Here is a 25043-nt window from a genome sequence, read left to right as displayed (position 1 = left end):
ACATCTTCCACATTTGAATTAGGCGGGCTTACGCCGGCCTTTTTACGCTACGCCGCCGCAACTTACGGAGCAAGTGCTTTGTGAATACTGCACTTGCCTGTCAAAGTTGCGGAGGCGTAGCGTAAATAGGATACGCTACACCCGCACACAAATACGCGCTCCCTACCTGAATCTACCCCTATGTGTGCATGGACACATAGGATAACACAATGGAGAGTTTATTGACTGTAGAAAAAAAACGTCTGAAGCCAAAAATAGCTGCTGTAAAAATGTCCAAAAACGTCCCGTGTGAATGAGGCCTTAGTGAACTCTGACAAATGGTACAGATGTACAGTAACATTGCTAACATAGCAGCATGCAGACTCTTTGAATTGCGGCAAGTTAGAGCACTGACTGATGTTGCACCACTGAGCAACATTAAGAGGAAACTAAAAATGTAAAGCCCCTTTCACACTGGGGTGGTGCCTGAAAAACGCCCCAGAGTGCATGGAATCTAAGTGAGGAACTTCAGATGGCAACTGTCACTCTTTGACTTGCGGGCAGCAGGCTTGTTCTAGAAGCAGAGATGCCCAAGTTATCAAGCTTCCCAGCGACTGTCACTAATGACATAGATTTAGTACGGGGCCTGGATGTCAGAGAATGGCGGCTTTCATCAGAAGGACGTCAAGTAGATATCTTGCTTTGGTTACTATGGCCCAGATTCACGTAGAATCGCGGCGGCGTAACGTATCGTAGATACGTTACACTGCCGCAAGTTTTCATCGCAAGTGCCTGATTCTCAAAGCACTTGCATGAAAACTTACGCCGTGCTTTGCGCGAAGTGACGTAATTTTTTCGAACGGCGACGTGCGTAGCGTACTTTCGTATTCCCGGACGTCTTACGCAAGGACAAAACATTTTCAAATTTCGACACGGGAACAACGGCCATACTTTATACAGCACATACGTGTGCTGTGCAAAGTTAAGGCAGCAAAAACGACGACTAACTTTGCGACGGGAAACTAGACTAGCAGCGACGTAGCGAACGCGAAAAACCGTCGTGGATCGCCGTAACTACTAATTTGCATACCCGACGCTGGTTTACGACGCAAACTCCCCCCAGCGGCGGCCGAGGTATTGCATCCTAAGATCCGACAGTGTAAAACAATTACACCTGTCGGATCTTAGGGATATCTATGCGTAACTGATTCTATGAATCAGTCGCATAGTTAGGAAGACCCTAAAACAGAGATACGACGGCGTATCTCTTTTGTGAATCTGGGCCTATAAAACTATCTTGGGGGGGGAGTGATAGTAGCAACTCTGTTTTAGGAGCAGTGATAAGAGCAACTCAAATGTGTTTTGCGACTATCCAGCTGTTAAAAAGCTGCATTTTCAAGCAAGCCATTCCAATGTCTACCTGGCAGTACATGCTGGGACTTGTAGTTCCATGGCGACAAAACGCTTGCCAAATACGTCGCCCAGCAAACATTACTTCACTAATTTACATTGTTACAACTGGCACTAGCAGAGAGAACGCTAGCTTATAATAGCTATACTGGGCCTGAGCCATGGCACAATTATATTAACATTATAGGGGGGGTCTACTATAGTACCTAAATTCTGCAGTCTTTGCAGTTCCTAGGTGCTCCCTTGTTTTCTGGTGTCTGCACTGTGTACGATAAAGGGCACCGAGATGGAAAACAATATGGAAGCCATAAACCTCTCAGCATCTTCTATGCAACCAGGCAAATCCCACTCATGCTAATGAATGCACATTGGCAGAGGACTGATGCTCGATTAGCAGGATAACAAGTACCCATATAGCTTAAAATAAGTACAAACCAGAGTTATAAAAAGGCTAATGTTTTTCTAACGTGCTCCTAGTGGTTGCGCATGCTGCAGAGTGCTATGCCGTGTCACATTATACTGTCACATAGGCCGTGGGATGAGGCAGATGTGTGCAGCTAGAGGGAGGGGAGCTGGGGGTTGGGGGGATGATGAAAGTAGCAGCAGCCAGGCTTCTCCTCATATGAAAATATCAGTGCCGGTGTAGACACGCCATTCACACTGGACAGGCCGCACGTAGTCTGTGAACAGAAGGTCCTAGTTCCAGTATAGGCTTGGAGTGAACAGGCAGAGTGGAAGGTCCAGCAGTCTGCAGTACACTTGGCTCCTCCGGTGTCTGTTCTGTGACATGAGCAGGAATGGAGGGCCGGGCACAGAGGAGGTGGCGGAAGTCGAGGCTGATTCTGGCAGTGTTTGGTTTTACTTAGCAGGTCCAGACCTGGGAAGAGAAGACGACAAATAGCAATAGATGATAAATGACAATATTATCAGTCACTAAAAAAAGTGCAATCTGTGCAACAAAGATGAAGACAATAGACCAATCAGGGGACAAAATGACATTTCAATGACCATCTGCTCTATATGTGGGAATGTCTCACACTGCAGATCTTATCACATCTATAACTTTTTAAAGCACTAATCCAACTTTGTTTATTTTTTATTTTAGCACTGAGATAGGAGGAAAGAATTGACATTTCTGCTGGGTTTTTGTTCCAGTTTTTTGTCTCTGTGACACCCATACAAGAAATGAAGGGGAGCGGTTGTCACTTGGACAGGAAGATCCAGGCAACCAATAACCTTTCCCTGCATTTCCAATGCAAAATGTTAAGTTTTAGCTGGAGTTGGGCTTTAAGCCAGATGTAATAATACAGTATAGGCGCCACAGCAAAAAAGGAAACATCTATTTCCTGCTCCCTTTGTACAGTTTGTCTTGAGATGACTAATGACTTGCATTGGCAGCAATCGATTCCTTTAAAGTGATTGTAAATGTTCGTTTTTTTCCCCCATAAAAAACACAAACATGTTATACTTACCTTCTCTGTTGCAGTGGATTTTCACAGAGCACCCCGAATTCTCCTCTTCTCAGGTCCCTCTTCAGCTCACTCCGGTTCAGTGCCCCCACAGCAAACACCTTGCTACGGGGCACTCAAGCTAAGTCACAGCTCCCTGTGTCCATTCAGACACAAAGCCCGACCCGGACCCCCCCCCCCCATCCCCTGATTGGCTAGCTGACTTTGATTGACAGCCGCTGCTGTGGCTCAGCCAATCAGAAAGGAGAATCTCAGACAGCCGAGGGACTCATTGACATCGCTGGACAGAGGGGAACCTCCGGTAAGTGTTATGGGGGCTGAGGGGGGCTGCTGCACACAGAAGGCTTTTTTATAAAATGGTGGCAGTAGACAATTTTTGTCTGACGGACAATATTTGCGCAGTTATTTATCAAACACATATTTTAAAGGAAAAAATACACTATAATGAATTTTAGTGCAAACAAACACAATGTTATACCCAATGTTTTTTTTGTAAAATATAAAAGATGGGGTTGCATTGAGTAAATAGATACTAAACATATCAAGTCTTAAAATTGGCCAATGTCCTTGAATTTGAAAAAAAAAAAGCCTTTTAGCGTCAACCGTGAAGGCTCTGGAATAATTGCTCTCTCTGACATTTGGGACAATATCGTCAATGTGTGGCGCAATTGATGGTTACATACACATGCTTGCCTTACGCTGTGCTTTTTATATGGGGGGTGTGCATGTTTAATAAACATTTGTTCTATTTTTTTTTTTCCTTCATTGCCATCACAAGCTATGAAGCCCTCTATGTTATATCATGGGCAGATGACCCCCAGTGCCTCCCCTGCAGCTACTCCAGCATAGATCATGCTGCAATAGCTGCATCCTCATCTACACTAGCAAAGGAATGACAGCTGTGTCATTAATTGGAGGGGGAATGGGGAACGGACTGAGAGCCCAATAAAAGTGATAGAGTGGATGACTTTTATCAGAAAGCCCTTCTTTGGCTCTGAGCCCCCGTTCAATTTATGATGCAGCTGCTGTCGTATATATATATATATATATATATATATATATATATATATATATATATATATATATATATATATATATATATATATATAAAAAAATGTATTATGTATACAGTCTCCCCATGTAGAGGTCCCCATATCTGTCAGCCCCCTCATTTTTACTCCCACAGCACATTCAAGGTCCAGCTGCTGAAACTGTACAGTAAGTGCTGTAATACCAGATACAACAGCAGGTGGCGCAGTTTTTTTTTTTCAGGTTGAAAAGGGCAGGTGGGTGCAGCTGAAATCGAATGCAGTGATGTAGTAAGCAGGGAATTTCAAAGAGAAAACAGGATTTTTATTTCCCCACCATTCCTCTATAACTACAGCAACATAAAAGAATACAACAATCTTACCTTTACAGTACTGTCCACTGCGCCGGAAAAGAGCCGCCCCCTGGACACGGCAAGAGCGGTCACACTGCCCTGATGTCTCAGCAACGTCTGAGTGCAAATCATGTTATCCATACTCCAGACCTAGACAGAGAAGGGTACATCATTCAGTATTATACACGCAACATACAATTACACAACATACAAATCTGAATACCAGAACTAGTGTACACTACACAAAAAATAAAAAAATATGAAGCTACAACTACATCACATATAGAGGGCTGCAAGGCAGTTGGTGTTTGTAAAAGAAAATCTCACATTTTGGGTTGTCCCCAGAAAAGTAATAAAGGAGAAGTCTTCCAATGGATACACTAGGTCTGGTGATCTGGTGATCCCAAAGGAATTCACTTAATTTGTAGAGATTTCCTCTCACTTCCTGTTTGGCTATGGGACAGGAAGTGACTGTAAATCTCCGTAATGGGACACAGATGGCGCAAAAATAAATTGTAAGGGGTTATAACCCTCCCTTACTCCATCCAAAATGAAAAAAATAAAAAAAAGTTTTGCCTATATCTCTACTTTAACATTGGGGTTTTCAAATTAAAGTGGTTGTAAACCCTTACATACATCCACTGAAGTGACAAACTTCAGGTGATACTGAGGGATGAAACAAATCCTTCTACATAAGTTCTACCAGTTTATCTGTAATCTTCTCTCCGCTACTGCCTCCTAAAGCACATATTTTACACAGCATTACTCTAGAAGGCAGGGAGTGGGGTTCTGAATTCGCACACTGCACAACAAAGAGGAGAAAGCTGACTGTAATCTGAGACCTGAGTGGAGGAAATGGACACAACACCTTCCCCCCACACAGTCTCATGGGGAAACATGCACAGTTGAGGCTGTAAATCAGCTGCTGTGTGCTGGAGGGAGGCAAAGCCATCTCCTGGGATTGTCTGGTGTGGGCATAGACAGTCATAAGTGACTTATGCAGGTAGCAGACGGACTAGAGAGTAGGCAGAAATCACACTAAAAGCTTTGGATAGGAGCACATATAGAAGACTATGCTTTATTAATTTTTCAGTTTCGAGGTAGTCAAGCTTTGAATGAACCAACACTATGGTCAACAAAAAAATTTACGGCCATTTTACTTGACACCCATGAAAAAATCCTCAGAGTCTGGCAGCCCTGGATATCCCATTCTCAGACATTATGGCCCAGATTCACAGAGAGCAAGGCGAACATTACGCCGCCGTAGAGTAACCAATGTACGCTACGCCAACGCAGCGCTGAGAGGCAAGCAATGCATTATGCAAGCCAGTGCTCCCAACGCTGCGCCAGCGTGGCGTGGGATTCGTAGGCGTACGCCAGCGTAGGTGGAAGTGGGCGTGACCCATGCAAATGAGGCGTGACCCCATGCAAATGATGGGCCGAGCGCCAGACAGATACGTATCACGAACTGCGCATGCGCCATGACGTGGACGCATTCCCCCTGCGCCCGCTCACAACCACGTCGGAACAACTGCCTAAACTACGCCGGATCACTGCGTACGGCGTGAACGTAACCTACGCCCAGCCAGACACACGTCCAACGTAAAATACGCCGGCTTGTGTTCCCTGGTGCAGACCTTTACATGTCTTCTGCTGGGTTGCACCTCCTTTATGGGGAATAACTTTACACCGGACGTACAACTTACGCGCACCTCGCGTCAGGCGCACGCAGGTTCGTGAATCGCCGTATTTCCCTCATTTGCATGTTTGAATGGCTAATCAATGGGAGCGGCAACATGCACCCAGCCTAAATGTGCGCCTACCCTACGCAGGCGTAAGCAAGCTACGTCGGCGGGGTGTGGCCTGGTTTTAGGCGCATATCTGTTTGTGGGTCTGGCGCACAGATACGACGGCGCACATTTGCACTTACGTCGGCGTAACTTGTTATACGTCGGCGTAAGTGCTTTGTTAATCTGGGCCTATGTCAATCTAAGGATTCTAATTCACTGTTCCGAGACCTCCATCTCTTCTTTCTTCTCGCTCTCCCCTTCCTGGCATCTTCCCTCGTTTCCGGCTCATCTGCTCTTCTTTTCCTTTAATTCTGTATTCCTTTTCAATCAATGGCCCAGATTCAAGAAGCAATTGCGCCTGTGTAACCATAGGTTACGCAGCGCAATTGCTTACTTGCTCCGGCGTTACGAATGCTCCTGATTCAGGAACATCGTAACGCCGACTGCAGCCTAAAATCTGCGTGGCATAAGGCTCTTATGCCACGCAGATTTTAGGCTGCATTCTTGCGTTGACCGCTAGGGGGCGCTCCCATTGTGATCAGCGTATAGTATGCAAATTGCATACTAACACCGATTCACAATTGTTGCACGGGCCCTGCGTACGCAAGTTACGTTGTTTCCGTACGGCGTGCTTAGCGTAAGGCTGCTCCTGCTAATAGCAGGCGCAGCCAATGCTAACGATACCCGTCATTCCCGCGTCGCGAAATTTGAAATCTACGTCGTTTGCGTAAGTGATTCGAGAATGGCGCTGGACGCCATTCATGTTCACTTTGAAGCAAATGACGTCCTTGCGACGTCATTTGCCGCAATGCACGTCGGGAAAGTTTCCCGACGAAGCATGCGCTCTACGCTCGGCGCGCCTAATTTAAATGATTCCCGCCCCCGGCGGGATCATTTACATTGCGCGCGCTTACGCCGGGCAATTTTGCCGGCGCGCCCTCGCAATTTACGGAGCTACTGCTCCGTGAATCGAGGGCAGCGCAAAATATTTGCAGGGGCGCAGGGCAAAATCGTTGCCCTGCGCCTCCGCAAATAGAGCGCAAATGTACCTAAATCTGGGCCAATGTGTGAATCTTAGGCCATTAGATTGTGGCCTGGTTATGACGTGGTTGAGCTTACAGCTCCTCTCGGATAATTTTTTATTCTGTGTTCTCACTGTAGAATTGCAATTTCTTTGACATGATATTTTAGCCAGGCTTAATATCATCACTCCATTTTTTGTGACGTTATAAAGTTCTGTACAGAGTTCTGTTTGCAATCCCATACATGCATACATACTGTAGTTTGATAATTGTCACCCCATCGGCTCTGTTGTGTATGTTCTAAAGACAATAAAGCCTTTTGTAAAAGAAAATCCAGAACATAACAACGCTTACCCAGGCTGACTCTCCCTTAATAGCAGTGTTTGGAACAATAAACATTACGATATGATAAAATGTACTGATCTGTGAGCAGAGTGAATGGAAAGGAACATTGGATTCCAAGGCCTAACACCTCCTGGATACATAAAACACATTTCTTTCATCTCAGCATTCACAGTACACAATGTTTCCATACACCAAGCTCGACTCAAGGCTGTCCTATTTTATAAGGCAGATCACCCATTGGGATTATGTGAAACAATAAATCAGCCTTGAGCCAGCTGGAAGAATAGAAACATGCCGCTTTGATACAATAGACTTTCAAAGAGCAAGGTGGTGCCCTTCTTCCACCCATTATTAAAGTTTGTAAACCTAAATCATAAACAAATAAAATCCGGTCACTCCAAAAAAAAGGTGAATTTATGAGCGGACACTGCCGGCTTCATCCTGTTCTTGGGTTGGGGTGAACAAATTCTTCTTAGGCAGCCCTTTCTCCCAGCGTTGTCACCCTTGTGCACTTGCCCACATGCCCATTCTAATGCACAGAGATGGAGATTTATCAAAACTGGAGCAGCTGTCCATGGCAACCAATCAACTTCTATCTTTCATTTTCAAAGCATAACTGAACCAGCTGAAGATAAAAGTTGATTGGTTGCTATACGCAACTGCTGCGGATTTTGTCTTCTCCAGTTCCGTTTTGATTTGTTCCCCAGTAAGCCATGTATGAGGCTGCCCATATCTCAGATAGGCTCATCAGTGGGGGATCCTCAGATCTCAACTATCAGCAGCTTCTCACTGTCATCCATTTACAATGCCATGAAAAAGTATTCATACCCCTTGACATGTTCCACATTTTGTCATGTTACAACCAAAAACGTAAATGTATTTTATTGGGATTTTATGTGATAAACCAACACAAAGTGGCACATAATTGTGAAGTGGAAGGAAAATGATAAATGGTTTTCAATTTTTTTTACAAATAAATATGTGAAAAGTGTGGCGTGCATTTGTATAGCGCCCCCCTGAGTCAATACTTTGTAGAACCTCCTTTCACTGCAATTACAGCTGCAAGTCTTTTTGGGGATGTCTCTACCAGCTTTGCACATCTAGAGAGGGACATTTCTGCCCATTCTTCTTTGCAAAATAGCACAAGCTCTGTCAGATTGGATGGAGAGCATCTGTGATCAGAAATTTTCAAGTCTTGCCACAGATTCTCAATTGGATTTAGGTCTGGACTTTGACTGGGCCATTCTAACACATGAATATGCTTTGATCTAAACCATTCCATTGTAGCTCTGGCTGTATGTTTAGGGTCGTTGTCCTGCTGGAAGGCGAACCTTCGCCCCAGTCTCAAGTCTTTTGCAGACTCTAACAGGTTGCCCTGTATTTGGCTCCATCCATCTTCTCATCAACTCTGACCAGCTTCCATGTCTCTGCTGAAGAAAAGAATTCCCAAAACATGATGCTGCCACCACCATGTTTCACGGTGGGGATGGTGTGTTCAGGGTGATGTGCAGTGTTAGTTTTCCACCACACATAGTGTTTTGATTTTAGTTCAAAAAGTTCAATTTTGGTCTCATCTGACCAGAGCACCTTTATCCACATGTTTGCCGTGTCCCCCACATGGTTTCTCCCAAACTGTAAACAGGACTTCCTATGGCTTCCTTTCAACAATGGCTTTCTTCTTGTCACTCTTCCAAAAATACCAGATTTGTGGAGAGCACAACTAATAGTTGTCCCGTGGACAGATTCTCCCACCTGAGCTGTGGATCTCTGCAGCTTCTCCAGAGTTACCATGGGCCTCTTGGCTGCTTCTCTGATGAATGCTCTCCTTGCCCGGCCGGTCAGTTTAGGTGGGTAACCATGTCTTGTTAGGTTTGCAGTTGTGCCATACTCTTTCCATTTTCGGATGACGGATTGAACAGTGCTCTGTGAGATGTTCAAAGCTTGGGATATTTATTTATAACCTAACCCTGCTTTAAACTTCTCCACAACTTTAACCCTGACCTGTCTGGTGTGTTCCTTGGCTTTCGTGATGCGGTTTGTTCACTAAGGTTCTCTAACAAACCTCTGAGTGCTTCACAGAACAGCTGTATTTATACTGAGATTAAATTACACACAGGTGGACTGTTTGCCAAGGGAGCTGAATAAAAAAAATGTACGCCACACTTTTCACAAATTTATGTATAAAAAAAAATTGAAAATCATTTATAATTTTCCTTCCACTTCACAATTATGTGCCACTTTGTGTTGGTTGATCACATAAAATCCCAATAAAATACATTTACGTTTTTGTTGCAACATTACAGAATGTGGAAAATTTCAAGGGGTTTGAATACTTTTTCAAGGCACAGAGTAAGATGAAAGTGGTGGAACCAGTGTTGTAGATTCAGGTAGCTGCGCTATAAGTTACGGCGGCGCAGCGTAGTGTATTTACGCTACGCCTCCGCAACTTACAGGAGCAAGTGCAGTATTCACAAAGCACTTGCTCCGTAAGTCGCGGCGGCGTAGCGTAAATGGGGCCGGCGTAAGCGCGCGTAATTCAAATTGGGAAGGGGGGCGTGTTTTATGGTAATATGTGATGACCTGACGTGATTTACGAACGCCGCATGCGCCGTCCGTGTACATATCCCAGTGTGCATTGCTTCCAAGTACGGCGCAACAACGTATTGGTTTCGACGTAAATTACGTCCAGCCCTATTCGCGAACGACTTACGCAAACGACGTAAAAAATTCAAATTTCGAAGCGGGAACAACGTCCATACTTAACATTGGCTGTGCCTCCTAATAGCAGGAACAACGTTACGCCGAAAAAGCCTTAACGCAAACGACGTAAAAAACGAATGCCGGGCGCACGTACGTTTGCGAATCGGCGTAAGTAGGTAATTTGCATACTCTACGCTGAAAACTACGGGAGCGCCACCTAGCGGCCAGCGTGAGAATGCACCCCAAGATACGATGGCGTAAGAGACTTATGCCAGTCGTATCTTAGGCTAATGTCTGCGTATCTAGCTTTCTGAATACAGAAAGTAGATACGCCGGCGCAGCTTAGCAATTACGCGGCGTACCTATGGATACGCCGGCGTAATTGTTCTCTGAATCTACCCCAGTACCTTTATTCCCACCCATTGCTAATACAGATTACAACATGTTGAAAACGGGTCAGGTGACTGTTCAATAAAGAGGAAAGGAAAGGAATTTCCAGCTTTTCCTACATTGCAATTTCAACAGGGAACGATTCCCTAGTGCGTACAAATGCCGAATATATGAAATAAAAAAAATATGGTTTACATCTATTTTGATGGGAGATATTAAGCAAGGACATACCCGTAAGGACCGGTCATATGAGGCACTGAAAACCTTGGTTTGATCTGGTGTGGAAATGACAGCCAAAGCGTATACTGTGCCCACATGTCCAGTTAATGTGCGGACCTGTTCTTTAGATTCGATGTCCCAAACCTACAACAAGAGAACAACATTAGAGAACAAAATAAAAACGTTCAGATAGTTCCTGAAGGCCGAGCTGTTTAGGGATTCAGATATAGCACACAAACAATACTGTATTAGGTTTTATGACCCATCAACAGTTTTGTCACTTAAAGTGGAACTTTAGGGGTAAAAATGACAAACAGGATTTTTATTGCAAAAGAGACATATAGCTGGATTCAGGTACGGAGCCGCGTCTTTAAGGCGGCGTAGCGTATTTACGCTACGCCGCCTTAAGTCAGAGAGGCAAGTACTGTATTCACAAAGCACTTGCCTCCTAACTTACGGCGGCGTAGCGTAAATGGGGCCGGCGTAAGCGCGCCTAATTCAAATGAGGATGGGGGGGGCGTGTTTTATGTTAATGATTGGTGACCCGACGTGAACATATCCCACTGTACATTGCTCCAAAGTACGCCGCAAAAACGTATTGGTTTCGACGTGAACGTAAATTACGTCCAGCCCCATTCAAGGACGACTTCCGCAAACAACGTAAAAATTTCAAATTTCGACGCGGGAACGACAGCCATACTTAACATTGACTTGGCCAGCTATTTGTTGGAATAACTTTACGCCGGAAAATGCCTTACGTAAAGGCGTATCTTTACTGCGACGGGCGCACGTACGTTCGTTAATCGGCGTATCTAGGCATTCACATATTCTACGCCGAACTCAACGGAAGCGCCACCTAGCGGCCAGCCTAAATATTGCACCCTAAGATACGACGGCGTAGGAGACTTACGCCGCTCGTATCCTATCCTAATTTAAGCGTATCTGGTTTCCAGAATACGCTTAAATTTACGACGGCGCAGATTCAGAGTTACGTCAGCGTATCTGCTGATACGTCAACGTAACTCTCTCTGAATCTGGCTAATACTATATATCATATGTGATTGATCCCTCGGGGGAATGCTAAATCTGATGCCTGCAAATGCTATATGTCCAAAAGTTTGAGAACACCCAACCATCACACACCTATATGAGATTGTTGGGCATCCCATTCCAAAACCATGGTCATTAGTAAGGAGTTGGCCCCCGTTGTAGCTCTATAACAGCATGCATTCTTCAGGGAAGGATTTCCTCAAGATGTTGGGAATTTATGCCCATTCATTCAAAAGAGAATTTGTAAAGCCAGGTACTGATGTTGGACAAGATCTGGCTTGGAATCGGTATTCCAATTCATCTCAACGGTGTTCAGTAAAGTTAACATCAGAGATCTATACAGGACATTCAATTCCTTCCAAACAAAACTCATCTAACTTTGTCTTTCTATAGCTGTCTTTGTACACAGGGGCTCAATCATGCTGGAACAGAAAAGTGCCTTTCCCAAACAGATGACAAAAGTTGCCTAAAATGTCTTTGCATGCTGTAGCATTAACAGTACCCTTCATACGAAGCACTTGAATTCAATAATCAGGAGAAGGTGTCCACATAAGTTTGGTCATAGAGCATATATGAGAACCTAAGTTTATTCATAAATAAAAGTTTGAGCGGATAAGTGGACACTTTCTACTTAACAAGGGATCCTCTTGTGTGTCACTAACCTTACACAGAGCTGTAAAAATGTAAAGGAATCAATTGGATGACTTACGTGGATGAGGTTCTCATAGGTTCCACACACTATGTGATGGTTTGTGACAGCTATGGAGTACACACTTCCTCCTGAAGTCTGCAGGACATGGACACACTCTAAGGTTCTAATGTCCCATATCTGGAGGAAAGAAAAAAAAAAAACTGTATAGTATACGCATACATTTGCCCAGTAATAAGAATTCAACAGATTCAGGCACTGTGTTGACAAGCCAGATGAATGCTTTGCCACAAAATGGCCCCTGCTATCACCTAGCCTTTAGGGATGGGCAAACTATTCGGCCCGAGTACGAGTTTGCGTTCGCCGAACATCTGAATTTGTAGGGTGTTCGCTGGGTTTCCAAACCCAGGTGAACACCCTGCAATGCACAGTGTATTCTGTGCTTCGATTTGGCAAAGCTTTGCCCAATCAGGGAGCAGTGTAAGCTGGTTCTTAAAGAGCAGGGTCGGAAAGCTGGCCGCGGCATTCTTAACCACTTGACAACTGGGCACTTAAACCCACTTAATAACCAGACCAATTTTCAGCTTTCGGTGCTCTCACATTTTGAATGACAATAACTCAGTCATACAACACTGTAACCAAATGAAATTTTTGTCCTTTTTTTCCCACAAATAGAGCTTTCTTTTGGTGGTATTTGATCACCTCTGCGGTTTTTATTTTTTTCGCTATAAATGAAAAAAGAACGAAAATTTTGTAAAAAAATGAATTTTTCTTCATTTCTATTATAAGATTTTGCAAAAAATGAATTTTTCTTCATAAATTTGGCCTAAAATGTATACTGCTACATATCTTTGGTAAAAAAAAAAAAAAAAATTTGGATATTATTTAGTCTGGGTGAAAGTTATAGGGTCTACAAGCTATGGTACCAATTACTGAAAATTGATCAATTTGATCACATCTGATGTACTGACAGCCTCTCTCGTTTCTTGAGACCCTAACATGCCAGAAAAGTACAAATACCCCCTAAATGACCCCTTTTTGGAAAGAAGACATTCCAAGGTATTTAGAAAGAGGCATGGTGAGTTTTTTGAAGTTGTCATTTTTTCCCAAGATTCTTTGCAAAATCAAGGTTTTTTTTTTTTTTGTTTGTTTTTCCACAAAAGTTTCATATTAGCAGGTTATTTCTCACACACAGCATATGCATACCACAAATTACACCCCAAAACACAATCTGCTATTCCTCCCGAGTATGGCGATACCACATGTGCGAGTCTTTTACACAGCGTGGCCACATACAGAGGCCCGACATGCAGGGAGCACCATCAGGCGTTCTGGAACACCCAGACCAATTCTGACATTCCTCTCCTACATGGAAAAATCATAATTTATTTGCTAGAAAATTACATAGAACCCCAAAACATTATATATGCTTTTTTAGCAAAGACCCTAGAGAATACAATGGCGGTCGTTGCAACTTTTTATCGCGCATGGTATTTGCACAGCAATTTTTCGAACGCATTTTTTTGGGAAATAAAACAGTTTTGTGCTTTTTAAAAAAAAAAACATTAAAGTTAGCCCAATGTTTTTGCATAATATGAAAGACGAAGTTACGCCGAGTAAATAGATACCCAACATGTCACCCTTCAATATTGCACACGCTTGTGGAATGGCGCCAAACTTCGCTACTTAAAAATCCCCATAGGTGACGTTTTAAATGTTTTTACTGGTTACATGTTTTCAGTTACAGAGGAGGTCTGGGGCCAAAATGATTGCTCTCGCTCTAACGTTCGCAGCGATACCTCACATGTGTGGTTTGAACACCGTTTTCATATGTGGGCGGGACTTACGTACACATTCGCTTCTGTATACGAGCACGCGGGAACAGGGGCGCTTTAAATATATTTTTTTTATTTTTATTGTTCATTTTACTTAATTTATTTTAGTTTGACACGTTTTTCCCCAAAAATAAATGTTTTGATCACTTTTATTCCAATTACAAGGAATGGAAACATCCCTTGTAATAGGAATATAGCATGACAGGTCCTCTTTACAGTGAGATATGGGGTCAATAGGACCCCACATCTCACCTCTAGGCTGGGAAGCCTGAAAAAAAACAAGAAAAAAAACTATCCTGGCTTCGATCGCAGCGGTGAGTCAGAAGAAGCACCGGAGGGCGAAGGGAGTGGGGACGTCCCTTTTTGCCTCCCGTAAGAACGATCAAGAGGCGGAACAGCCGCCATGATCGTTCTTATGGTGTAGAGAATCGCCGGCTGAAAAAAATGATATCTGAATGATGCCTGTAGCTGCAGGCATCATTTAGATATCCCTGCACAAAGTCAAGGACGTCATATGACGTGGGCGGGAAGTGGTTAAAACGCATTTTTTTCCCCAGAGTATTTTCTGGGTATTGCAAAGTATTGGTGTGGGGGTGTTGCAGAGTATTGGTGCGGGGGGTGTTGCAGAGTATTGGTGCGGGGGTATTGCAGAGTATTGGTGTGGGGGTATTGCAGAGTATTGGTGCGGGGGGTATTGCAGAGTATTGGTGCGGGGGTATTGCAGAGTATTGGTGTGGGGGTATTGCAGAGTATTGTGTGGGGGGTATTGCAGAGTATTGGTGTGGGGGTATTGCAGAGTATTGGTGCGGGGGGTATTGCAGAGTATTGGTGCGGGGGTATTGCAGAGTATTGGTGTGGGGGTATTGCAGAGTATTGTGTGGGGGGTATTGCAGAGTATTGGTGCGGGGGTATTGCAGAGTATTGGTGTGGGGGTATTGCAGAGTATTGGTGCGGGGGTATTGCAGAGTATGGTGCGGGGGTATTGCAGAGTATTGGTGCGGGGGTATTGCAGAGTATTGTGTGTGGGGTATTGCAGAGTATTGTGCGGGGGGTATTGCAGAGTATTGTGCGGGGGGTATTGCAGAGTATTGTGCGGGGGGTATTGCAGAGTATTGCGCGGGGGGTATTGCAGAGTATTGCGCGGGGGGTACTGCAGAGTATTGCGCGGGGGTACTGCAGAGTATTGCGCAAGGGGTACTGCAGAGTACTGGCAGGGGGTACTGCAGAGTATTGCGCGGGGGTATTGCAGAGTATTGCGCGGAGGTATTGCAGAGTATTGCGCGGGGGTATTGCAGAGTATTGCGCGGGGGTATTGCAGAGTATTGCGCGGGGGTATTGCAGAGTATTGCGCGGGGGTACTGCAGAGTATTGCGCAAGGGGTACTGCAGAGTATTGCGCGGGGGTATTGCAGAGTATTGCGCGGGGGTATTGCAGAGTATTGGTGCGGGGGTATTGCAGTGTATTGAGCGGGGGTATTGCAGAGTATTGCGCGGGGGTATTGCAGAGTATTGCGCGGGGGTATTGCAGAGTATTGCGCGGGGGTATTGCAGAGTATTGCGCGGGGGTTTTGCAGAGTATTGCGCGGGTGTTTTGCAGAGTATTGCGCGGGTGTTTTGCAGAGTATTGCGCGGGTGTTTTGCAGAGTATTGCGCGGGTGTTTTGCAGAGTATTGCGCGGGTGTTTTGCAGAGTATTGCGCGGGTGTTTTGCAGAGTATTGCGCGGGGGTATTGCAGAGTATTGCGCAGGGGGTATTGCAGAGTAATTGCGCAGGGAAGGCAGAGCATTGCAGAGTATTGCGCAGGGAAGGCAGAGTATTGCAGGGGTTAATGCAGAGTATTGCACAGGGAAGGAAGAGTATTGCAGGGGGTTAATGCAGAGTATTGCACAGGGAAGGAAGAGTATCTCAGGGGGTTAATGCAGAGTATTGCACAGGGAAGGAAGAGTATTGCAGGGGGTTAATGCAGAGTATTGCACAGGGAAGGCAGAGTATTTCAGGGGTTAATGCAGGGATGGCTGAGCAGGGATGGATGGATCTGTGACTGCAATAGTCACAGATCCATCCCACACTGCTGCTGCCATCCGCGCTCTCCTCTCACACTGTACCGATCGGTACAGCGAGAGGAGGGAGGAACCGGCATCATCAAATGACGCCGGTTTGTTTACCTGTGATCGCGCCGTCATTGGACGGCGCGATCACATGGTAAAAGACCGCCGTTGCCGGTCAGTTACCGTGATCTGTGTAGCGCCGGGTCTCATAGACCCGGCGCGCACAGAATTTTCTGTGTGCGCGCCCGAGGCGGCGCGCATTACTGCTTCTGGTGGGCGCCGTTTCAGAACGGCGACCCCCAGTTAAGCAACCACCTTGCCGCCGTTTGTAGACGGCGGCTGGTGGTTAAGTGGTTAAAGTGAAAGTAAACTTCCATTGATTGTTTGTACCTATAGGTAAACCTATAATAAGGATTACCTATAGGTACTGTAAATATCTCCCAAACGTGCGCCGTTTAGGAGATATTTACTGTATATGCAATTGATGATGTCATCGGCGCATACGCTCTGAAGGAACGGCCGCCCATGCTGTTTCTCCAGAAACCTGTGCCGTGAGCGGTGGCTCCTGCGTGCATGCGCGGGAGTGACGTCACGCAGCTCCAGCCAGTCACACAGTCGGAGTCGGTGGACCCGGAAGGCAGATAGGTAAAGATGGATGCGACCTTGAGCTGCGACCTTCAGCTACGATAATGAGGGCTTTGTTTGTAGGCAAGTTTCACATATTGTGCTAGTATTTGATCCATACTAGCAAATTATGCCTTAAATTTGAAGGTCAGGAAAAAAAAAAAAAAAAGGCAGCGCTTCACTTTACTTCCTCTTTAACAACCGATGAGTTATCAGCTGTCAATGTTTTTTCCCGCTAAATAAATAAAAAAAAAAAACAATAAAAAAAAAAAAAGTGGCGGTAAAAAAAAAAAAAAAAGGCAAGCCCCCCCCCCCAAGCAAGTTCATACCAGGCCCTTTAGATCTTGTATGGATTTGGAGGGGAACCCCACACCAAAATGTATTTTTTTTTTTAAATGGTGCCCCCCCCAAACCCTTATCCAGGCATGAACTATGCCAGGCCACATGCCCTCACCATGCTTTGGGTCTGGTATGGGTTTTTTCTTTACTTTTTCAATACCTGGGTGCTGGACATTGTAACCGCGAGTCATTTTAAGTGGGATTTGACACACTCTTTTATTTTCTCTTTTATTGTTGCACTTCTTTAAAGCACTGTTCCCAAAAAAACGATTGTTTAAAGAAAAAAAATAATGTTTATTGATACATGTCCCCCAGGGCAGTATCCAGACCCCCATACCCCTTTATGGCCAATTACTTGCATATAAGGGATTCACTATACAGGTTAGAACATTTCCCCTGTTCAGGTGTCCTGCTGCAAACTGAACAGGGCGGTGTTCAGTCCATCTCTACTCGCCATACTAGTTCAGACAAGATTGCCTAGTTGTTTTCAAAATACGTCAAACACTTAACACTGCAGGCTGCCCTATTTCCAGGACTACTGGTTTTCTTGCCCTTATACATGTTTTCCAACCCCGTAGGCACCATTCTAGGTAATGTCAAGCCTCACCTTGATGGTCTGGTAGGAGCCACTGTACAAGTAGTTCTGAGAGGCCACTAGTGCTCGCACCCAATGGTTCAGGCCTGTCAGCTCTTTCTTCAGCTTTAGATCCGTACCCACAATGTCCCAAACCTGTAGAGATAAGGGGTATAAATTAATCTTGGACCACTCAGACTTTTCCAAATTGTATCCGTTACAGGTAAACAGGTAAGAGAACTATTTCCTGGTCTATTATTTCACTAGGAACTAAGGGCCAGATTCTCGTACATCGGCGTATCCTTGCGCGGGCGTAACGTATCTGATTTACGTTACGCCTCCACAACTTAGACAGGCAAGTGCTGTATTCTCAAAGCACTTGCTCCGTAAGTTGCGGCGGCGTAGCGTAAATAGGCCGGCGTAAGCCCGCCTAATTCAAACGAGGATGAGGGGGGCGTGTTTTATGTTAATGTTATGTGACCAGACGTGATTGACGTTTTTCACGAACGGCGCATGCGCCGTCCGTGGACATATCCCAGAGTGTGCATTGCTCCAAATACGCCGCAAGGACGTATTGGTTTTGATGTGAACGTAAATTACGTCCAGCCCCATTCACGGACGACTTACGCAAACAACGTAAAATTTTAAAATTTTGTTGCGGGAACGACGGCCATACTTAACATTGGTACGCCGCATATACGCCTCATATAGCAGGGGTAACTTTACGCCGGGAAAAGCCTAACGTAAACGGCGTAGCTGTACTGCGTCGCTCAAGCGTACGTTCGTGAATTAGCGTATCTAGCTGATTTACATATTTCAAAGCGTAAATCAGCGTACACGCCCCTAGCGGCAAGCGTAAATATGCAGTTACGATCCGACGGCGTAAGAGACTTACGCCGGTCGGATCTAATAGAAATCTATGCGTAACCGATTCTATGAATCGGGCGCATAGATACGACCGGCCAGACTCAGAGATACAACGGCGTATCTGGAGATACGCCGTCGTATCTCCTTTGTGAATCTGGGCCTAAGTGGCTATTTACTGGGGCCCTACTTTCCACTTGCCATGGAGTTTGTATCTTTGTATGGGTTTTCTCTGAGAGCTCTACTGTTGTGTTGGATTCTATATTCTAGGTGCTCCAGTTTCACCTTCTTCCAAAAATCTGCACTTGCATGCCTGTATGACATTGGTACGGTCATCAGCTTGCTAGTGTGAGATGGCCTTTAGGCTCCATTCACACCAATGTGTTTTTTTATGCTTTTTGCAGAAATGCAGGACGTTTTTTATAACAGGTGTTCCCGTGGTACACGTTCACATCAATGCATTTTTGTGCCTCTGCATTTTTGGAAAAGGATCATGGACTTTTTTTAAACGCAAAACAGTGCTCTTTTGGTTTAATAGACTTCAATTGAGACTCTGCAGAAAAGCATGTAATGCATTTTTAGAGCGTTTTGCATTATTTAATCTGCCCATTGGCCGAATAGAAAAGAAAACATTAAAAAAGCATAAAAAATGCATGTCTGAAAACGTGGAAAGCACAGCAAAAACACTCAAAAGCAACATGCATAGATGTGAATTGAGCCTTATGGCCAGATTCAGAGAGAGTTACGCCAGCGTATCAGTAGATACGCCGTCGTAACTCTGAATTAGGCCAATTCAGGCTAAGATACGAGCGGCGCAAGTCTCCTACGCCGTCGTATCTTGGGTGCAATTTTCCCGCTTGCCGCTAGGTGGCGCTTCCGCTGAGTTCGGCGTAGAATATGTAAATGCCTAGATACGTTGATTCACGAACGCACGTACGTACGCCCGTCGCAGTAAAGATACGCCGTTTACGTAAGGCATTTTCCGGCGTAAAGTTATTCCAACAAATAGCTGGCCTAGTCAATGTTAAGTATGGCCGTCGTTCCCGCGTCAAAATCTGAAATTCGTCCGTGAATAGGGCTGGATGTAATTTACGTTCACGTCAAAACCAATACGTCCTTGCGGCGTACTTTGGAGCAATGCACACTGGGATATGTACACGAACGGCGCATGCGCATTCGTAAAAAACATCAATCACGTCGGGTCACCACCCATTTACATAAAACACGCCCCCTCATCCTCATTTGAATTAGGCGCGCTTACGCCGGCCCCATTTACGCTACGCCGCCGTAACTTAGGAGGCAAGTGCTTTGTGAATACAGCACTTGCCTCACTTACTTACGGCGGCGTAGCGTAAATACGATACGCCGCCTTAAAGATGCAGCGACCTACTTGAATCTGGCTATTACTCTTTATAGTGTAGTTTTATGACCCTTGTTTTTTTCACCCTTTACCTATAAATGTATATTACTAACTAGTCCATGAAAACCTTCCAAGACCTTCCTTTTCACAGAATGTTAGTATCTGTCTTGGCATTTTGTTAAAACTCTTTGTATCAGCAATTTTTGTCTCAGAGAATTTCTTAACAGCTTGTCCTTAAAATTGAATGGTTAGTGCAAATAATAAAAGCAACTTTTTGTGACAAAGAAGACATACTGGAAAAATGGCATCAAACTGAAATTTGACTAGGATATCTGAGCCATGAAAAAGTCATACATTATATATTACTGAATAACACAAACCTTGATGGCTTTCAAGGAGCCGCTAAAGAGCATGTTATGAGAAGATACTAAAGTGCAGACGGGGTTGTCGTGTGCTCGAATAGTGTTCACCTTGAGGAGAGCCTGAATGTCCCACACCTAGACACAGAGAGGTAAGTTAGATACAACATTTATGGTGAAAGACAACAACATTTTCTGAAAATGCCCTGTGTATGTTAAAGAATAAATGCACCCTTTTTTGCAGGAAATACAAATATGCATTTATTACTTTTTTGTTAGGACCCTTAAAAGGGGTTGTAAAGGTTTGTTTTTTATTTTCTAAATAGGTTCCTTTAAGCTAGTGCATTGTTGGTTCCACTTACCTTTTCCTTCGATTTCCCTTCTAAATGTTTTTTTTTTCTTTGTCTGAATTTCTCACTTCCTGTTCTTCCTCAGTAAGCTTGCCCCGCTTAGTATCTCTCCCCGCAGGGATGTAGTCCCAAGGGAGGGAGCAAGCATGCTGACTAACCCCCAGCCAGAACAGCTCGGATGATGGGGGCAAGCTTACTGAGGAGGAACAGGAAGTGAGAAATTCAGATAAAGAAAAAAAAACATTTAGAAGGGAAATTGAACCAACAATGCACTAGCTTAAAGGGGTTGTAAAGACAAAAATATTTTCCTCTTAAATTAAAGTATGACAGTAGCTGATAAAGTAAAAAGTAATGTTTTGCATTATAACTAGTTTGATACCTGTTGAAATCGGGCTGTTTTATTCACCTCCAGCACTCCTGAATCATTATTCTCACTGACTTCCTGGTTTGCGGTGCGCATTCATTCTTGCTACATCACGGCCTAATGGGAACTACAGTTCCCATTAGGCTTAGCCTCCATGCCTGCGAGGGATAAGAGAGCATCTTCACACAGGGCTGTAGTCATAGGGAGGGGGTGAGCACATTCTGCTTTCCACCATGCAAAACGGCTCAGATGCTGGTGGAAAGCAAGAAGAGGAGAGACAGGAAATGGCATTTTCAAACCTGGATTACTGTATTTTGGAGGTCAAAAGGAAAAACGAGGTAAGTGATATTTAAATGCTCTAGCTTACAGCAATCAATTGATCTAATAAAAAACAAACCTTTAGTGTTCCTTTAAAGGAACCTATTTAGAAAATAAAAAACTAACCTTTACAACCCCTTTAAATCATTGGTCCTGCAGAATTTCTGTGTAGCTGTCTGCCCGTACCACTGATACGAACAGGCAGTTACACCCTGACAGGAAGACCCAATGAAGTACTTGAGAGCTCAACAGTGCCCTGGCAGTTCACCAAGAACTACAAGCCGACAGTAGCAATGGCTGTCAGTAGTTAATTCAAATCACAGAACACTGAATGAATGATGAAGGGAAGGGAGTAACCGCTCCAGGTGGGTGTGTTGGGAAGATCTGCACCGGTTCAGGAAATAAAGGGTGCTGGCAATGCACAAAGCAATTGATATAAGGAAAAACGGGATGGACAGCCGCACTCCAAACAAAAACACAAGGTTGTCTTTATTGTAAAAAATGGATAAAAAATGCACTACAAAACAAGCAGAACACAGGGAAAACAGCCTACGCGTTTCACACTCCCGATTAGTGCTTAGCCATGACTAAGCACTAATCGGAGTGTGAAACGTGTAGGCTGTTTTCCCTGTGTTCTGCCTGTTTTGTAGTACATTTTTTATCTATTTTTTACAATAAAGACAACCTTATGTTTTTTTTTTGGAGTGCGGCTGTCCATCCCGTTTTTCCTTTTATCAACTGAATGAATGATGCGGCCAGACTGCGACAGCGAGTGGGGGGAAAAGATCCCCCACTCGCTGATAAAACAGGGGAATTGGGGGGTTGGTAAAATGTAACAAATGGGTGTAATATGTATCTAAAGGTGAACTTTAGTGTAAATTTACACTGTTATACAAGCTGTACACTCACTACTTTATATTGTAGCAAAGTGTAATTTCTTCAGTGTTGTCACTAAAAAGATAGAATAAAATATTTACAAAAATGTGAGGGGTGTACTCACTTATGTGAGATACTGTACGTGAGTGTAAAACTACACAATTACAACGCATTCAGTAAGTTGCATGTGTGACCTCTCTGTAAAGAGACAGAAATGTCATGGCAAACATGTTGCCAGGAAGTCCCGGTCTTCTACAATAGTTCTACAAAGCGCATATGTCACACCTCTGTGTCATGTCTATGGCCACCTACGGATGATCAGTAAATTGGTGCAAAAATTGACTTGATCTGAAAGGGATGAAAGGATGAAAGGGATGGTCACCTTAGCATACATCCAGAAAGAATCTAACTTACAATTATAGTGCAGTCAGCTGAGCCACTGTAAAGCTTACTTCTGTAGAACAAGAACAGAGAACAGCACATATTATTAGAGAACATATCACATATAAAAAGAAAAAGAAAAAAAAAGTCTCTCATAGTAATAGCTGTGATAGGAGGCAATGCTAAACAACTAACATCCAATCACTTATAAGCACATTTACACTAAAGGCACGTACACATGATCAACTATTCCGACAACAATTGTCCGATGGACGTGTTTTGTCGGATAATCTGACCGGCTGTATGCTCCATCGGACAATTGTTGTCGAAATTTCCGATAACAAATGTTGGATGGTCATGCTCTCAAATTGTCCGACAACAAATGTGTTCTGTCGGATCATCTGATCGTGTGTACACAAATCCGTCGGACTAAAATCCAAAAGTAAAAACACGCATGCTCCCAACCAATGCTAACCATCAGACAACATTAGCAGAAGTTACCCAAAGGGTGCCGCTAAAGAGCTGAAAAACAACCTAGTTTTGTGTATGTTGGCTGAAAAAGTTCTGCCGTCTGTAAGCAGAACAAGTTCACAACACCCTTCGGACAAAAATCCACTGATTTGTCTGATGGAAGTCCGATCGTGTGTATAAGGCTTTAGTGTCCCCTCTGCTCCCTAATGAATTGCAACAGTAAATGTTGGTATCTGATTGATTGCTTTGCTACCATTTTTATAAATAAGAATGTTGTCCATCCAGCTACACAGCCATAATACCAATATACAAAAATATGGCTCCCATGCACCGCAAAAAAAAAAAAAAAAAAAAAAGATATTATATATATATATATATATATATATATATATATATATATATATATATATATATATGGAATTGTGTATTTTTGTATTTTTTCAACCCAACTATGAAACTATGTATGTATACACACACATATATAAATATTAGGGCCGAAACAACTAATCGATTAATCGACAACTAATCGATTATGAAATTAATCGATTACAATTTTCATAATCGATTAATCGGCCAGTAACATAATGGGGTTAAAAAAAACTAAAATTAGCCCTTTATAGTACAAAAAAGCAAATCGCTACTGTAAATATTACTTTCACTGTCCCACAGTAAAAAAAAAATAAAAAAATGCTCTTTTTGCACTTATTTTTGTTTTTTTTAACCCCAATATGTTACTAAACATCTCAGGCCTGGGTTTACACCTCTGTTTTTTGGTGCTTTTTGCAGAAACACACTACAGTTCATTTACATGTTTTCCTATGGGACACGTTCACATCCATGATTTTTTTTCCAGCTGCTGCGTATTTGGAAAGGGCAAGGACTTTTTAATGCAAAACCGTGCTATTTATTTATTTTTGGTTCAATATACTTCAATGGAGAAGCTGCAGAAAAGCATGTAATGTGTTTTTGCAGGCAATTTGTGTTTTGTAATCTGCCCAACAACAAATTGGCCCAAATTTAAGGCTATTATCCGATTAATCGAAAACAATAATCGGCCAACTAATCGATTATGAAAATAATCGTTAGTTGCAGCCCTAATAATTATATATATATATATATATATATATACACACACACACACACACACACACTATTAGATCTGCCTCTCTTTCTGGCTGCAGCTGCCCAAGATCTGACAGCCATGAACCTGAAGGAGCTTAGAGCACACGGCTTCCTGGTTCACAATACAGAAGCAGAGGCATGTTCACCTCCATCCTTTACGATCCAGTACATCCCAAGCTATTTTAGTGTTACCTCCCAAATGTTACAGAGGTTGGAACTGTATGTAGAAATGGTTATCCTGAGTGATGCTTGGGGTAAACATTTTTACATAGAGTTTAGAAGATTTTTTACATAAGGAGGTTAAAGTGGGGGTTCACCCAAAAATCAACTTTCTGTCACTAGATCCAGCATACTGCTGACATCTGCAGTATGCTGGATTTTTTTTTTTTGTACTTATCATTTTAGCCGTATTTCTTCTTCTGCACCGAGCGGCGTATCCTTCTGGGTATAGGCGTTCCTAAATAAAGCGCAGTTGATCGAAGGGCTTGGATAGCGCGTCACACCTTCCGAAAATAGCCGACGTGACTCTCGGCATTTTACGGCGCCTGCGCAGTCAGCTCTACACGGCAGGCGCAGGCGCTGTATAGCGGCGTAAGCAGCCGAGAGTCACATTGGCTATTTCCGGATGGCGTGACGCGCTATCCAAGCCCGTCAATCAACTGCGCTTGATTTAGGAACGCCTACTCCCCGAAGGATTCCCCGCTCGGAGCCGGAGAAGAAATACGGCTAAAACGATAAGTACAAAAAAAAAATCC

General features: G+C 43.8%; 1 protein-coding gene across 3 annotated transcripts in view; it reads right to left on the bottom strand.

Annotated features, from left to right (window-relative positions):
• Window positions 1-1829: 1829 nt before the first annotated feature.
• Window positions 1830-25043, bottom strand: part of TRAF7 (TNF receptor associated factor 7) — an 89546-nt gene continuing 66332 nt past the window's right edge. For all 3 annotated transcript variants that reach the window (XM_040356492.1, XM_040356490.1, XM_040356491.1), the window contains 7 exons: window positions 22729-22768; window positions 20428-20544; window positions 17857-17979; window positions 12465-12584; window positions 10718-10849; window positions 4270-4389; window positions 1830-2266 (listed from right to left, as the gene is read on the bottom strand). In XM_040356492.1, the coding sequence (XP_040212426.1) occupies window positions 2252-2266; window positions 4270-4389; window positions 10718-10849; window positions 12465-12584; window positions 17857-17979; window positions 20428-20544; window positions 22729-22768 (667 nt within the window). In that variant the 3' untranslated portion in view covers window positions 1830-2251. The remainder of the gene's footprint in view (window positions 2267-4269; window positions 4390-10717; window positions 10850-12464; window positions 12585-17856; window positions 17980-20427; window positions 20545-22728; window positions 22769-25043) is intronic.

This window comes from Rana temporaria, chromosome 6 (genome assembly GCF_905171775.1).
Source record: "Rana temporaria chromosome 6, aRanTem1.1, whole genome shotgun sequence".
NCBI lineage: Eukaryota > Metazoa > Chordata > Amphibia > Anura > Ranidae > Rana > Rana temporaria.
This window is presented reverse-complemented; position numbering and strand designations above follow the sequence as displayed.